At 50.1% G+C, this 17749-nt stretch overlaps 1 protein-coding gene and 1 long non-coding RNA gene across 2 annotated transcripts in view; one reads left to right on the top strand and one right to left on the bottom strand.

Annotated features, from left to right (window-relative positions):
- Window positions 1–17749, top strand: part of LOC114700300 (germ cell-specific gene 1-like protein) — a 119158-nt gene that overhangs the window by 53315 nt on the left and 48094 nt on the right. Inside the window, exon 2 of the mRNA XM_028879885.2 lies at window positions 7862–7909. Coding sequence (XP_028735718.1) covers window positions 7862–7909 — 48 coding nt within the window. The remainder of the gene's footprint in view (window positions 1–7861; window positions 7910–17749) is intronic.
- On the bottom strand, window positions 1209–16334 carry LOC119089011. Its single transcript, XR_005092788.1, has 3 exons — window positions 14844–16334; window positions 12791–12933; window positions 1209–1426 (listed from the first exon to the last, which is right to left on the bottom strand). It is a non-coding gene; the product is annotated as an uncharacterized LOC119089011 (long non-coding RNA).

The raw sequence follows: 17749 nt of genomic DNA on the forward strand, positions 1-17749 counted from the left end.
TACAATGAAAATCACATTTCAGTACAAATAAAATACCACCATACTTAGCTGGTGTCAAGTTGACATAAAACTATTCAGAACAGAGGGTCAGGTGGGAGATGGCAACTCATAGAGTGAAGGATGGCACTCAAAGACTGGACTGGTAACCAGATGCATACCCATGATCCCTGAACTCAGGAAGCCAAGAGGGTCATGAGGTCAGCCTGGTAACATAATGAACTGTCTCAAAAAGCCAAACCCAAAATCAATGTAAAAGATACAGTGTCTGTGATGATCTCAGAGTGTTCAGGTCCTCTGCTTGGTGACACAGTATGCTGCCCTCAGAGCCACCACTGCCCCTGCAGTGTCCACATCATTTCTTGTGTGTCTCTTCCTCTGCAGTCCGCCTGACACATCCCACTCCTACCCCTGTCTTTGCTGTGCTTACCGATACGCTGGCCGCCCATCTGCCAGAGCACCCCTCTGCAGAGTTCCTGCGAAGGCAGGCTGGGGAGGGTCTCCCATGGTTTCCTGCACAGCCATGTCTCCAGCACCCTCAGTTGTTCCAGGCAGTGAGGCCACAGCAGTGACCAAGACTCGTGTGTCCACAAAGCTTTGTTGGTTGTTGAATACAGGCGACATCCAGGTTGCGGAGGTCCAGCATCAGGGGCGGCCTTGTTTCGGAGTGCCAGGGCGCTGTTCTCTGATGAGAAGACTCAGGGGTGGCTGAGGCACAAAGATGGCTTCGGGTCACAATGGAGGTTTATAAGGGCTGGGATTTAGTCTTCCTGGCTCTCTATTGTGTTACCAGCACTCAGAACCATGACAGGCACACAGTAGGTTTTCAGTAAAGTTTGATATTGCTCACTTAAGGGAAGTTGTTTACTTTTTACTGGCGTGGATGGTGGGGGGAAGGCTTCGTTATGACATTTTCATACATATGTGTGACATATTTTGGTCACTTTCAGCTCCCATCATTCTTCTTTTTCTCAAATTCTACTTTCGTGTTTTTAAAATTAAATTATTATTATCAATTTGTGTGTATGTCAGTGAGATGTGTGTGGGTGTGTGTGCTACAGTGCATGTGTAGAGGTCAGAGGACAACCCTGTGGAGTCAGCTCTCTCTTCCCACTTCATAGAGGTCCCGAGAACTCACTCAGGTCCCCCAGCTTATGCTGCAAGTACTTTACCACTGGGCCATCTCTTCAGGCCATCTTTCCCCCCTTCAAATCTAGATTTTGCGTGAAAGAAAACACGAATTTTGTCTTTGTGATACGGTTTATTTTCCTTAACACGACAACGACGACGACAACGACTTCTAGTTCTTTCAATTTTCTTGAAAATGACAGCATTTCATTCTTGATGGCTGAGCAAAACATCTTCCTTCTCCATTCACTGGTCGCTGGGTTTCGTGTCTGGTCCTAGAACTCCGCTGTTGTGAATACTGCTGTGATAAACATGGGTGGGCAGGGAAGGAAAAGGATATTTTTAGGACTCAAAATTAAACACTTCTAGATAAGCTTAGTACATTGGTTTCAATTTTTATGAGAGAGAGAAAACACGCTGTGTGGGTTCAGGCACATGATCTCCAGGCTGTTTCAGACACCGTCCACACAGTCACCTCTAAGGTCCAGGACAGGCGTGTTCTGTAGACAGCCAGGACAATAAACAGGCAAACAAACATGTCTTGCAGATCTGCCCACACTCTGCTCCTCCAGACCCTGGGCCGTGAGGGCCTCCTGGTTGCTAGGTCTTCACCCTGTCCGTGATTCTATAAATAGCCACAGTACACCCCTGGGATGGCACCATCTGCTTCCTGCCAGGCCCCAGTGACCCAGATGGCTGGTATGTCAATTCTCATCTAACCAGACAACAAACTACCTAACTACCCATCCCCATAGGGTCTCTTCGGTCACTGCTGGTCACTGCCATCATGGGTGGGGTGACCGGTACAGGCTCTGTGCTGAGTCCCCCTTGAGGATTTCTGAGGGTGTACTGCCATGGTGAGGAGGCCCCCTCTTGGGTTTGTCCAAGTTGTTGTATTACCAGTAAAGACCCAGGAGTCAGATATTGGAGTGAAAACTGAATGGATGGAAGAAGTGGTGGAGGAGCAGCCAGCTTCCCCCTGTTTGCTGGAGACCCAGCAAGTGCATCCCTCCACACGCCCCAGACCAAAAAAGGCCGTGAAGCTCTAAGCCCCTCCCTATTCCTTCCTGTGCATCTCTCTATCTCCCTGGGTCCTCCGTCCTCTCTATGTCTAATTCTTGTCAACTGGTTGCTGGCTCCACCCCCAATCCCAGGCTAATTTTATTAAGACAGTCTTGGAGTTTTACGGTGCAAATATCCCACAACAGCACCCTCTAAGGCTGTGGGAGTGAATGTGCCCTTTCCCTTCTAGGTGTGCAAGAGCCCATGGGTGTATTTCTCTAGACATAGTGCCTGCTCTGTGAGGGGAGCCAGTCACCCTTCCTGTAGCTGAAGACCCCTTCTAGCCTCTGAGTCACACAGCATTTCCACAAGGTCTTGTGGAACCTCCTGTTCTTCCTGTGGGGAAAAAATTCTTGTTGAGCTCGACTCTTTCCCTTTCCCGGGGCCAGACTCCCCAGGGGTCTTGCCATCTCTTCAGGGTGATGCTCATGAGGTCCAAACTGGCATTAGCTCCCTGCCAACACAGAGTCATCTTCCATTGAAGCAGGACCACATCACCTTCTTGGGGAGCTCTGGGGATACCATGGGACTTTCAGGGACTGTCCTTCCTGGGGACAGGTGCTGTCCTCTCCATCTTAGAAGGTCAAGTTGGATGGTGATTGACACCCTTCGATGAACAATTTGAATCATCTGGGGGCCTTTAGACCCAGGAAGTGAGTCTCTGCGTGAGACCTCTTTCCTAATGCAGACCTCTTTAATCCAATGCCCTTCAGGACCCTTCCTATCCTCTTCAGTTCGTGGTCCAAGAAAGAATGTTGCCATCAGGTGACGGCAAGATAACAGTGCTTGGGTCTGGCCTCCGGCTCATATGTATATGCGTGACAGAAGGGTCAGTGCACTTGTCTTTGGTTTATATCCCTCATAACCGTTTAATTAAACATATCAACTTAATAATACCTGACACATTGATGCTAGTGCCGTAAGGGCCACTTGTAAAAGCAGCAAATCAATATGGCGCCAGGCAGCCTCTCCCCCATTAATGTTCTAGTGATTAATCGCCTTTGTGGAGGCTACGGCATCTTTTGTGTTTAGATGTCAGCTGTTAGGCATTTGGTTGTTGAAGTGTCCTGTCTTCCTCACGTCAAATCTATGATTATTCCTTAAACGTCAGCTTTGCCCTGCATAGGCAGTGTAGGCTGAGTTGGACCATATCTGCTCACATGTATTTTTAGCTTTGTGAAACAGAAATAAAAAGTGTGAGCACCATTTATTTATCCCCACGTGTATTTCACTGCCTGCCTAGAGTTATATTCCCAGGGGATTCCTTACAGGACCCAGCTGCAAAATGCAGCAGTGGCAGCAGCTGGCCACAGCTGGAAACTGACATAGCAATGAGAATAGAGGACTGAGGTGTTTCAGGGCCTGGGGTCTGGAGTCTGGAGTCCCGAGCTTTGTACTCTGGTCCATCGCTTGCTGGCCCTGTGGTCTTGGATGAGTTACAGAAAGTTCAGGGCCTCGGTTTGTTTCTAAAGTGGGGCTTCTTGGAGGTTGTTATGGGATGAAAAAGAGGGCAAGTGCCTTCCCGTGGTAAAACCACCGCACAAAGGGAAGAGACAGCCTCAGACAGACAAAAGACAACATATTAGATACCTTTCTGTGGCTGTGGCAAAATACCACAACCAATGCAACTTGTAGAAGAAAGAGTTAATTTGGGTTCATAATTCCACAGGCATAAGAGTCCATGATGGCAAGGAGGCCTGGCAGCGCGTGATAGCCATGGCAGCTAGAGCAGAAGCTGAGGGCTTCACTTGAAACCACAAGCAGGAAGCAGAGAATAAACCCCAACCTCTGCCCCCAAGTGAGATGCTTCCTCCAGCAAGGCCACACCTCCTAAACCTACCTGTCTTAGTCAGGGCTACTATTCCTGCGATGAAACTCCATGACCAAAAGCAATTTGGGGAGGAAAGGATTTATTTGGCTTATGCTCCCACATCACTGTTCATCATCGAGTGAAGTCAGGACAGGAACTCAAGCAGGACAGGAACCTGGAGACAGGAGCCGATGCAGAGGCCAGGGCTGCTTACTGGCTTGATCTCCATGGCTTGCTCTGCCCCAGGTGCTCTCCAGATTCAAAGCAATCCTGAACAGAATTCCGACTTAACTTTTCTGCAAAAAATTGACACGTTGGTCCTAAAATTCACGTGAAAATGCCCGAAATTTGAAATAGCTGAAACAAAATTTAAACTCAGAATTTCTCATGTCCAAGCTTACTACTAAGCTTCACAGACAATACAGTGCTGGCATAATGGTAGCCATGAAGAGCAACCACATACAGGTGAATCTCCATGAGATAGGCTAGGCAATCCTTAGATATGATCCCAAAACATGCAGGATGAAGAAAATTGCAATAAGTGGGTCTTCATTAAAGCCTGAACTCTTTATTCTATTGCCTGCTTTTATCTGTCATGTATCTATCTATCTATCTATCTATCTATCTATCTATCTATCTATCTATCTATCTATCTATCACCTACCTATAATCTATGACCTGTTGATCTGTCATTTGTCTGTCATCTATGTATGTATCATCTATCTTTCTATACCTAGCATCTGTTTCTTCGTATCTAGGTATCTACTAGGTATCTATCCAGGCAACTTCAAGGGCATCTCTAGTGACAAAGGGCAAGCAATTCCCAGTGTTAGGAAACTAGGGGCCTCATCCACTGTGGGTGGGAGGCCAGATGGCCCAGCTGATTCGTAGGTAGCCCGTGTCTCCTTGAGGTCATGACCCACGATTTTACTCCCAGGGAATGCCCCCAGAGAAACAAAAACTTGGCTACAAAAACCTTGTCCGTGAACACTAGCAAATGCCAGTCAAAAGGAGCACACACCCATGCCCTTGGGCTAGAGACTGGATAGCTGAAATGCAGTGCCAGCGCTGTGTGCCTTGTCTTCAGGACACGTGGTCCATGACACGGTGGATGCTAGGACCCTCCCGTAGAGCAAGCTGCATCTGGACTAGGTTCCCTCATGGCCTGCAGCGCTGCCACACAGTCCCTAAGCCGTCTGTCCTTCCATGTTCTCTGCATGGGGCCTCTTTGCACCATTATTCTCACATGTGGGACCTTCAGTAAGTAGAATAAGGGTTACCCAGACACAAGCCTTGTGATGCTTTGAGGTTCATGAGGTAACAAAGAGGCTGCTCAAGGGACTGACTAGAGACATTTGTATACAGTGTGGATGCATTGCTCAGAGGGCTGAGGAGTAGAGTGTGGGGACGCACCACGCTGCTGTGAATGGGGTGTGACGAGAGCATCTGAGTTTTTTATTTGTAGAATTTTCCATTTATTACTTTGAGGCTATGGTTGACCACAGGTAACTGAAACTACAGAAAGCAAATCAAAGGAGTGTGATTCTGTACTAAAAAAAAAAAAAATCAATGAAGTGCCGATACACTGTACACCTCAGACACCTTAGAACCATGATGCTAAGAGAGAGAAGCCAGTCACGGAAGGCCACAGACCGGATGACACCATTTCTGTGAAATCCCACCCGGAGAAAACCTAGAGACAGAAAACAGATTAGCCATAGCCTAGGGCTGGAAGGGTTGGAGAAAGGGAGGATGGACTGCTAATAGGTACAGGGTTTCTTTTGGGGACAATGAAAAAGTGGAAAATTGATTGTAGGGACTGTCACCAAGACTTGTGACAATACTGGGGACACATGGAGAACCATTGACTTTCCTTAGAACAGTGATCCTGGGCCATGTGAGTTACACTTCAAGCAAAGCGTTGTTAAAGGGAAGAGACCACAAAACCCTGGCACCTAAACCTTAACTGTGACCTGGAGCCAGGCTTGGTGGGAGCTGGAGCCAGAGCTGGTGCTGGAGCTCGCCCTCTCCAGGCCCAGGAGAAAGTCAAGGGCCACCATATTCCCACAGGCCCATGCAGATGTTTTAACTTCTTTTAGATGGGTAAAGTGCTTGAGACTTAACACATTCATCTTTATACCAATGAGGATGTGAAATACACATTTTTTTGAGACGGTGTGCTGGCTAGTTTGACGTCAACTAGATCCAAGCTGGAGTCATTTGAGAGGAGGCAGCCTCTCATGAGAAAAATGGCTACATAAAATCTGGCTGTAGGGCATTTTCTTAATTAGGGTCCAGCCCATTGTGGGTGGTACTGCCCTGTTCTGATGGTCCTGGGTTCTATAAGAAAGCAGGCTGAGCAAGCCACAGGGAGAAAGTCAGTAAGCAGCACCCCTCCATGGCCTCTGCATCAGCTCCTGCCTCCAGGTGCCTGCCTGCCTGAGTTACTGCCCTGACTGCTTTTGATAATGAACTGTCACATGGAAGTGTAAATGAAATAAACCCTTTCCTCCCCAGGTAGTTTTTGGTCATGGCGTTATCACAGCAGTATTAACCCTAACTAGGACAGACAGGGTCTCACTATAGAGTGTGGGCTGTCTTCAGATTCATGATCCTCACAGCTCAGCCTCCCAGACGCTGGGATTATAGGCATCTGCCACTACACCTGACTAGTGTATATAATTTTCCGTTAGTTTTCTTTTCTGTCTAGGGAAGAGGTCATGAAGGCAAAGAATCCAAGATCCAATCAGTGTGCTGGTCTGGTCTGAATTTGAACACCTCACTTACCTCTACAGCTTTTGGGAAAATAGTATATCATTGAAGAAAGTTAAAAACAGTTTGCTCAAAATCTAATGAAAAATGCAATTTTCTTTCTTGAGGGGATGTGTTGTTGAGCTTGAGCCCAGGTCCTTATGCCACTAGGTCAGCTCCTCAGCCCCCTTTCTCCTTATTGCTCCCTTCCAGAATGTTCTTGCTTGTCAACACATCTCTCTTTGTATTGTTGATTGTAATCTGAGTAGCACTGTTTTGCCATTCCACCCAGGCTGGTGGCTCGGTAGTCTCAGAGCCTTGCTGTTTACATCTGTAAAGGAAGGGTCTGGCCTCTCGGTGAGGAGCAGAGTAGAAACAAGCATGCCTGAGCACCGGCATGCTGTCCACCCGAGGGTGGCCTGATGGAGCTTGGGCAGGAGTGACACAAATCAGAGGAGAGACAACCCCTTGGAAGGACTTTCAGGGCCCCCCGTGCTCAGGTCCTGGCTTCCTTAGCCCCAGCTGCCACCACTGCATTCTGGACGTTGCCATTGTCCTGTGGCCGCCAGGAAGCTCAGGATGCAGAGCCCTCAGTGACTTTGTCAGAGAGCTGTGGAGGCTCCAAACAGGCAAGAGGAATCGGGGCAGGAAGGGTTTAGAGAGGAGCCTGGATAGGCCAGTGGAATCCTTCCTGGGTCCACAGTGGGAATTTGAGCTCTCGTGTGTGTGTGTGTGTGTGTGTGTGTGTGTGTGTGTGTGTGTGTGTGTGTGTGTGTGTGTGTATACATCTGCTTCATGTGATCAGCATACAGAATGGATAGGAAAGAACTGGATGAGTCTGGGAGAACAGGATGCACAGCCTGGGCAGGATGATGGTCAGGAGGAGATGCGGGGCAGGAGGCAGAAGAGCTCATGCCTGTGGCTTGGCCAGGGATGGGCAGCTGGTGGTGCCCACCCAAGTTCCTGGCACACAACGGGACTGCTTGGACTCCTGGTTAAAGGAGCTGCCTGGGTCCGGTTAGGGGTGGTGCTGCCTCTGGGACTCTTGGAAGGGGTCAGGCAGATTGTGAAGCTGTGTCCTCCTGTTCTGAAACCCTTCTTTTCTTTCCCAAGGTGAGACATGCCGCAGCTTCATTGACCTGGCCCCAGCTTCAGAGAAAGGTAAGTAGTTGGCTCTGCCCTCCCTGGGAACCTGCCTTGGTCTGGTGGTTTGTCAGAGCCTGGCTGTCTGTCCTGCAGCCATGAAGCTTCCAGAAGGTGGATGTCCTGTCACACAGCACTGTCTGTCTCTGGGTGTGATGAGCTGAGGGGGGCCAGTGGAAGAGGGGCACCTTGGCTGGGTGATGATCCTACCCCACAGACTTGCCATTTCCTTGGAAAGCTCCATCAAGTCTCATGGGGAGACTGAGGGACAAGGGATAAGAAACTCAGTGTCCCTCAGTTGGCAGAAAGGAGGCAGTTCTCCCAGCTGAGCGAGGGTCCAGCTGCAGGGACTGCTTCCTCTGCTTCCTCAGGTTCCCTGGAGCCATGTCCTGTTTGTGCTCATGGCCAATCCTGAGGTACTGGGTTGAGCCACCAGGACCTGGCTTCAACCACAGATGACTAGCAATCACTGTGGTGAACCAGCAGTTTTCACAAAGGGGACTGGTCGCTCCTGGGGGATTGGTTACTAATCGTTGTCCATCTCTGTCAGCCAAGACCTCTGTCAACCTCAGATGAAGGGTCTGTCCCTCTCACTGCCTCTGCTGAAGGGGAAACATCCCAGGGGGATTACATCACCAGAATTTCAGATCAAAGGGCAGGTAGAGCTTTTGAGATAGGACCTTGAGTCCAGTGTGGGCTCGTTTGAGCAGGACTCTGTGTGCATGCCTCCCTCAGAATGGTGGGTGAGCTCTGCAGATACATCCAGTGTGAGCATGTAGGCACCCTGTGTGCCTGTGGTGATTGATGCTCCAGGGCACCGTGGAATACCGTGTCTGTGTACAGGGTAGGCACGTTGGCCCTGCTCCTCCAGCGGTCTCTGGCCTCTCTTGCTCTCTTTATGGGGACTGAGGGCCCCCAAGAGCATATGTCATCTGTTTTACCGGTGGTGCAGTTTGACTTTTAGGGCTTGGTGGCCACACAGAGGACCGTCAGATGGCATATATCAAATGTTTATGAGGAGACTATGTGGCAGGCTGTGTCACTTGGTGATAGAAGGCTTTTCTGTCCCCACAGCCTCTCAAAGCTTCTGGCTTTTCCTCTGGGTGGCAGGGTCAGTTTGTGGCAGCTGAATGGCTCTCCCAGCTGCCCTCCCCAGGCCCCAGGTGCTCTTGGGTCAAGCTACCTGCTCCCCATCTTCCCTCTGCACTCGGTTCAAATAGGAGCCCAAGGCTAGAGATGAATGACTTTCTCTGAGCCATCCCCCACCCCTCCCTAGGAGTCTGCCCCAGCGAGTTCCCTCTCTCCCCATGCATACTTTTCTTCTAGATACTGTGGGCCACACCAGCTTCCTCCTTCCTGGAGTCCTTCTGATCTGCTAAGGTAACAGAATGCCCCCTGACAACACACACCAGTGGGCCTCACAGGAGGTTCTCTGGGCCCTGTTCTTCACACAGCCCCTCCCACAGTTGAGGAAACAGGAACAGGAACCTCCCATAGTTAGGAGGTTGGATTATAACCTGGTTCTTTCCTTGTTTCTTTCTTTCTTTTTTAAATACTTACATTTAATTTATTGTGTGTGCATGTATGTGTGCACATCCGCACCACAGCACACGTCTGTAAGTCAGAGAGTAATCTGTGGGGATTGGTTCTCTCTTTCCACCATGTGTGTCTTGGGGGTTGAACTCAGGTCATTGGGCTTGGTGGCAAGTGCTTGTACCCCTGAGTCGACTTTCTGCCTGCTGTTTGTCTCTTGAGATAGGGTCTCATGTAGGCCAGGCTGGCTTTGAATTCCTGATCTTCCTGTCTCTACGGAACCTGGTTCTCAGACGTCTGGTTCCTCTGCTGCCAAGGTAGATCCAGGGGATTGTGGGAAGCCTGGGGCCCCTTCTTCATGGCCTCTGTGTTGAGTTCAGGCTGACATTTCCCTCCTTGCCTTAACCTCTGTTCTAGACATGTTTATGTTTCTGTGCCAGATTATTGGCTACTCAGCCTCTTGGTGGCCACCACGGTCTTATTATTTATTGTGGTGGTTTGAATAGGAATGGTCTCCACAGACTCATGTGTTCCAATGCTTGGTCACCAGTGAGTGGCACTATTAGGACATGTGGCCTTGTTGGAGCAGGTGTGGCCTTGTTGGAGCAGGTGTGGCCTTGTTGAAGTGGGTGTGGACTTGTTGGAAGACGAGTGTCATTGGGAGTGAGCTTATTACTTATTTACTTAATTATGGTGAGTGTGGACTCAAGGACTCACACATGCTGGGTGGGTACTCACCAGTGAGCTACACCCTAGTGTCAGAATGATTTTTAAAATTTTATTTATTTTTTTTTGTATGGTGATATTTTATTTGTACTGAAATGTGATTTTGTTTGTATGTTAATAAATAAAGTTGCCTGGGGGTCAGAGCTAATAGCAAGCCATCACAGAAGGGCGGTGGTGGCGCATGCCTTGGGAGGCAGAGCTAGGCAGATCTCTGTGTGTTCAAGGATACAGCCAGCATAAAGACACACGCCTTGAATCTCACTACCAACCATAGAAGACCTGGAGGTCTGTACAGACAGGCAGTGACGAAGTGGTCATGTGGTTGGGTTTACAACTAATGAGAAGGCAGAACAGAAAGTCTTTATAAAGACAAACACACAGGAAGTAGCTCTCTTTCGGAGAGGTAGGACCACAGTGACAGTGAAGGGTAAGGTTTTTAGCTCTTAGCTATTGCTCTGACCTCTTGGCTTTCATCTCTGTATTGGCTCTGTGTTTCTTATTGAATAAGGCGGTTACTTCTACATTCTTGTGTATGGGTGTTTTGCTTGCATCTATGTCTATATACCAAATGTATGCCTGGTGCCTGAGGAGACCAAAGTTAGACATTTATGAGCTACCATATAGGTGCTGGGAACTGAACCTGGGTCCCCTGGAAGACCAGTCAGTGCTCTTAACTGTTGAGCCATTTCTCCAACCTCTGTGTGTGTGTGTGTGTGTGTGTGTGTGTGTGTGTTGTGTAGTGTATCATCTTGCTATAGCCCAGGCTAACCTCAAACTCATGATCCTCCTGTCTGAAAATCCTGTGTGCTGGGATCAAACCTAACTTAGAATGCTCTTTTCTTTTTAAAACAAAAATCACATAACAGATCCTTCCTGTGGGTCACATCTTACTCAGGGTAAACTCAGTATTGTTGCTATGGTTTTATAGGCCTTATGTGACCTGGCCTTCTACCCAGGATGGCATCTCCTGCCACCTTCCCTTCCTCACCACACTCCAGCTCCAGAATACTTGCTGTTCCTTTGATCAGCCAAGCTGATGTGTGCCCCAGGGCCTTTGCACATGCTTGCTGCTCCCTGCTCCCGGAACGCTGTTCTTCCAGAACTCTGTCCCAGTTATCCATGTGGAGATACTTAGTTTATGCTCTAACAAATAAAGCTTGCCTGGAGATCAGAGTGCAGAGCTAGCCGATATTAACCATAGAAGCCAGGCAGTGGTGGCACACACCTTTATTTCCAACACGTGGGATCTCATGCCTTTGATCCCAATACTTGGGAGACACATGCCTTGAATCCCAGCAGTAGGGAGGCAGAAACAGGAAGTGATATGGCTGGGTGGAGAGAGGAATATAAGGCAGAAGGAGACAGGAGCTTGGCCCCCTTTTTGGCTGAGGAGTTGGTAAGGTGAGAGGTAGCTGTGGCTTGTTCCTTTATCTCTCTGATCTTTCAGCATTTACCCTGATATCTGACTCTGGGTTCTTATTATTAAGACCAATTAGAATTCATGCTACATATACACACTTAGAGAAATCTTAGTAGCACCTAAGTGCGTATGCTGGAGACAGAGGACTCCTATGGGCTTCCCTTTGATGTTGACTAATACTGCATCGCTTTATCAGTGTTTGCAAAGACATGCACATGCATACTTGTGGATGTAGATGTCCATACATTTTACATATATGGAATCATGAATTCCCTTTTTTAATCAGTACCCACAACTTCTCACCTCCTCCCCCTCATCTCCCTCCTCCCCCACATCCTCCTCCTCTTTCTCCTTCTGTGCTATGGGTGAACCAAGACCTAGCATATGGTAAAGCATGGTTTCTGCTCCTGAACGGCACCCAAGCTCTCTCTTCCTTTTGTGAATAGCTATAAACTACCCCTCCCATGACATGGAGACTTCATTTAAGCAGCTGGACGCTCAGTCTGAGTTGCTTTTGCACCTTGTTCTGTATTATAGCTAAACCTTGGGGACCTGCACACATCTCTCTCTCTCCCTCTGAGGCCAGTACACTCCCGGGCCTGGCAGATAGCCACCTGCAACTTTTTTCCAGCTCTAATTGTATGACAAGAGCGCCACACCTCTTTTCTCTAGAGGACCTTGTGCCTCACTCTCTCCAGGATTTCCATACTGACCTCTCAGATGGCTGCCTATTTTCCAGGCTGCACTGCTTAAAATCCATTCTGCATCTACAGAATGCTCTAGAAGAGAATGATGAGCTTGAACATCTGACAGCTGCTTACATCAACATGGGGTGTGGGTGATGGCGCTAGGCCTGCCTCCCAACTAACATCTGTTTCCCTAACTCTCCACCATCTTCTCCTGCCTCTGCCTTGCTGATCTTATTGACCTTACAAACATCTATTCATACCTCAAATGCTTCATAGGCATGACTCATTTTGGAAAGCCATCCCTGAACCTCCCCAAGACACCTGTCTATACTGATGTGTCATGTCAGCCCCAATCACACTGTTTTGGAGCCTTCTTTACCGGGCTGGCACTCCCTGAGGACAGGCAGTATGTCTTGTCCTCTATCACTCTAGAGTGCCAAACGCTATTGACACACAGAAAGAATTTAGTAAAAGTTTGTTGAATGAAAAAAGGAAAGAGGGAAGGGCCTTGGGCATAGAACAGGAAGATACCTTTTTGTTTAGGGACCTGGATCCATCCTCTGCGGCCGGCATCTGCTTCAGCCTTCATGGCTGAGCAGCTTTAAGCTGTCTCTCTCTCTCTCCACTTCCTGCGGCCAGCAAGCCAGGGTCTTTGACAGAGACGAGGCAGGAATCTGTGGGAAACAATGTCACAACTAGCTGGTCTCATGTCTCAGTGCTGTGAAACCGCTGAATCGGGTCTCGGCGCGCCCCTCCAGTTTCTCAGCCTCTCCACGGCTCTGCCCTGAATCATACATAGCGCCATTCTTCTGCTCACTTAATTTAGTGCATTTTATTGATTATGTTGTAGAAGTGGAATATGCGGAGATGAGAACATGCTGGAGAGTGGAACCACCTCCACAGGGGCCCAAACTGCCATTGGCACTACCCTGGGGTCGTTGCTGGCCAGCACGGTCCTCAGCCCTGCCACCTGGGCTCTATAATAACAACCTTCCTTGAAAACAAACACACAGCAGAGCCCATTTACCTGGAGCCATTTTACCGCCCATCTTACCCCCTACCCCAGGGAGGCACCCCCTACCCCAGGCAGGCACCCCCTACCCCAGGCAGGCACCCCCTACCCCAGGCAGGCACCCCCTACCCCAGGCAGGCACCCCCTACCCCAGGCAGGCACCCCCTACCCCAGGCAGGCACCCCCTAACCCAGGCAGACACCCCCTACCCCAGGCAGGCACCCCCCTAACCCAGGCAGACACCCCCCTACCCCAGGCAGGCACACTGTTGCCTTGCTCAGGAGCAGCCTGTCCTGTCCTATGTCACCCAACCTGGTCCTGCAATTGTCTTTCTGTGTGTGGTTGGAGCTGGGCAGTACGGAGACTCTCCTAGCCAACCTCCAGAGAGGTGGTTCTCAGCCGGTGGGTCGCGACCCCCGCCTTGGCGGTTGCATATCAGATATTTACACTGTGATTCATGACAGTAGCAAAATTAAAATTATGAAGTAGCAGTGAAAATAATTTTATGGCTGGGGGTCACCACAACACGAGAGACTGTATTAAAGGGTCACAGCGTCAGGAAGGTTGAGAGCTGCTGCTGTAGAGGGGGTCAGAGCCGCAGTCTGTGGACGGAGACCTTCAGGAGGATAAGTGGACGTGTCTGATACAGGAAGGGTCTAGAAGTGGTTTCTTGTCTGGTCTCAGGGCAGCAGGAGAAATAGCCCTGTGGGATGGATGGCCTGTGAAAACGCAGACTGCGCTGTCAGTGTGGAGACGGACGGCAGCAGGTTCTCAGGAGACAGTGGGGAAGAGCTGAGCAATGGAAGGGAGGGAGAGCCCAGAGAGGCATACGTGCTCGCTCAAGGTCACACAGGAGTCTTTGGTCAACACTGGCTCACCTTCTATTTTAGAGGACTTTTGAGCAGCGTCCTGTGTCCTCTGCCTCTTCCCTCCTCGGCCACCCTTCCCTGGCAGCCGCTGAGCCTCAGGGCCACCGACCCCACCCCCACCTCCCCAGCTCTAATTCTGCCTTTCTTTCCCAAAGTTCAGCATCTCTAATTACGGACTCATGTAAAGCCCCTCAGCCTGGGGGAGGACGGCTCCCAGATCACAACATCTAATGGTTACTTTAGCTGCTCCAATTCCAATTACGAAGGATTACCTTTCCAGGTAATTAGGGATCTGGGTAGCTTTGCCTGCTCTTTCTCTCGCAGAGCGTTGTATTAACCCTGACCAGTGACCGGCTTTCATGTTCTATAATTGGAAATGCTTCCTCTGTGCTGAGAAGCCTGTTGAGCGTAAACAGCGGTGATTTAAATTTCTAAGTGCCTCTGTGGGCTCTGCACACTCTGCTGAGAGATCGTTGTGCGGCTCTGGGGTCCTCGGGCTCAGCACAGGATTGGGGAGCACGCAGCCCGCACGTTTGTGTGAGGGGGCCAGGATCCACAGCTCCGGTTAAGAGAACATTTGCCTGCAAGTCTACCCGCTGTTCACCGCTGAACCACCCTGCTTGGGATGCCGTGACATTTGTAACCGGATCTTATCGAATGTGTTAGTTCACTGCCACGGTAACAAATACTCGACGTAACTTACAAAGAGGCAGGAGTTCTATCAGCTCGCCATGTGGGAGGCTCCATCCCCTGATCCTTGGCCCTGTCGTTGGGGGCTTATGTAACACATCTGTCAGGGTTCAGTGGCAGAGCACACAAAGGGAAGGCTGGACCAAGCTCCCCAAGTCCCCTTTGAGGCCACACCCCCAGTGACCTCACTTCCTCCCCAGATCTGTAGCGGTCGCATCTCCCATATAAACAACACATCACTTGTGTCCGACATCTGCCATGTGCGTGGTACTATGTGCTCCTCCATGGTGCCTGTGCAGTGCGAAGCGTATTCCGGAGAGCCTGAACTACCAGGCACAATGCAAATGAGATGCAAATACTATGTCAGTGGGTTGAAATAGCTGCCGGTCGGCTTTGTTAGGGCAATAACAAGAAAAAAGCCAATCTGTATTCAGTATGGATCCCTTTCCTTATTTTATTTTTTGAGGCAGGATCTCACTACATAGCTCAGGCTAGCCTCAAACTCATGATCCTCCTGCCTCAGCCTCCTGAGTGGTCAGATGGCAGGGGTGCAACCACTGTGCCAGGCACAATCTCTTTTCAAGTATTTCCCTGGTGTAGCTGAGCCTGGGCACAGACTTGTGAACACAGAGGGCAGACCGTGGTTTCCTCCGTATAACTGACTAATGGAGACGCATGGGTATTTAATAGGTGCTCTGTGAGTTCACGGAAAAGCACATAGCTATGGAACCCACCGCCTGGCTAAGGCACAGATACAGGGCAGGCTCAAAGATGTGAGACCTGCAGTCCCAACCCCCAGCTGGTGTGGCTCCAAGCTGAAGCTGCCAGGCTGGGCGCCTCCCTGCTGTCCCTATCCGAGGCCCCGCTGCTTGCTGTCTCTCTGGGCATTGCTTTGGTTTGTTTTAGACCATTCCCCAGCCGTGGCTTTAGAAATGTTTTTCTTAGGATGCTTTAAAATGACTCTTAGGAACAACATCAAAAGCTTATAGGGCTGAGAGACGGCTCCATCGGTAAAGCGGTTGCTTTACAAGCGTGAGGATCTGAGTTTGAGCCCCAGGACCCCCAGGAACAACACTGGGTGTGGGTAGCATGAGCTTGCAGACCCAGCACTGGGGAGGCAGAGATGGAGGATCCCCGCGGCTCACTAGCCAGCCAGACTAGCCTGCTTGGCAAGCCCCAGGAAACTGAAAGAATCAAACAAAATATAAAAGCAAAACAGAGCAAAGAAAGGTGAATGATGTCTGAAGACTGACACCCTCTGGCCACTACATGCCCCCCCCCCCACCAACTTATTTCTGTTTTAATAAATGCCAGGCCCACCCATACAACTAACCTGAGAAGTTGAGGCTATCTCTATACCAAGCTATGCTTGGGAAAACCAAGGCTAAGAGAGGTGGAGACATCTTGTCTGAGGTAACATGGGCAGGGGCTAGGGTATTCCCTGTGTCACCAGGATGTCTCCTGCTCTGGGAGAGTGAAGTGAATCCTGGGCAAACTGGCCAGGGAGGTGAGCTGGGCAAGGAGGGACTGCTGGGGGTGGGGTGGGGAGTGCAGGGACTCTGGTGAACCCCAACCTTCTACCTCCCGTGTGTTGCTTTGTTTCCTTCTTGCTCTGCCTGCTGCTCTGAGAAAGGGACAAAGCCCCCAAAGGTCACATGCTAAAGGCTTGTCTCTCAGCCTGGGGCACCTCTCAGAGCTAGAAGAAACTCCAGGGGCAGGCCTGGTGAGAGCCAGTTAGGTTGTTGGGGCTGTGCCTCAGAAGGGGACGTCGGGACCCTGGACCCTTCTCTCATCTCCCTGCTTCCTGCCCACCAGGAAGGAAGCTGCCTTCCCACTGTGTACTCTTGCCATGATAGACGGTGCCTCCACAGGTCCAAAACAAGGGGCCAAGAGACTGTAGCGGAAGCCACTCAGCGATACCCTCCAGCTGAATAAAGCACTTCCTTCAGGCTCAGGAAGCAAAACTCAGAAGCCCCAGGAAACTTCCAGAGTTGTAAAACTCTCAGGACCCCTCTGGCCATCACGCAAACAGGAACACTGGGGTGGCATCCGTGGGGGCACAGCTTCCGGGGGTGCAGCTTCTGTGAGCGACCCCCGTAACCTCCCTGGTTCACCAAGCTGGACTCTGGTGGGATGCTGTCTTTAGTCTGTTGTTGGTGCCCTAGCTGGAGTTAACAGAGGTTCGTTCATGTCACCCCTGGAAAAGTCATGACACCTCTGAAGCTGTAAGCCACGGTAAACTTGTCCCCACTTCAGCTGACTCCTCCCGGACTTTGGTCCCATGGAACAGAAATACAGGGATGTGGGCTCCGCTGCTGTTTTCCAGATGAGGAGCTGAGGCCCTCCGTGGAGCTCTGTGGCTGCCACCGCTGGCTCCGTGTAGTAAGTCTGCTTCCTCCTTACAGTCTCTAAGAAATGGGGTCCCCTTTGCAGCACCCTCTCTCAGCCCTGGCACACAGTAGACACTATCTGCATACCAGTCTGCTGCAGGCATGCTATTCTGCCGAAGCCTCATCATAGCCCCCAAAGGTGTTTCGGTTTTTCTTGTTCCTCAGAAGTTGAAACAGGGAAGTTGAGCTTAGAGAGGCTAGAGTGTCTGTTCGGGGCCACACGGTGTCGGAGCTAGGGTTTAATTGTACAGCATCTAAGGACCATGTTGAAAAACATGGGCTCTGGATTCGAATTCTGACCCTGCCTCAGTGTCTGTAGGACACCAGGCATGCCACCCATCTCTTACAGCTCCATGTCGTCCCCTCTGTAAGATGGGGATGGTGGTGTCGCAGCATGCAGTTTATGGGGTTCTGAGGCCCAAATGAGATGATCCATGCAAGAGCAGACTGACAAATATTTCGTTCTGTTTCCCCTGGCTAGCTGCAAAGGAGCCCAGTTTGTGTTTATGTCTGCTCAGCTAACACTCAG

The sequence above is a fragment of the Peromyscus leucopus genome, chromosome 1 (genome assembly GCF_004664715.2).
Source record: "Peromyscus leucopus breed LL Stock chromosome 1, UCI_PerLeu_2.1, whole genome shotgun sequence".
Lineage (NCBI taxonomy): Eukaryota > Metazoa > Chordata > Mammalia > Rodentia > Cricetidae > Peromyscus > Peromyscus leucopus.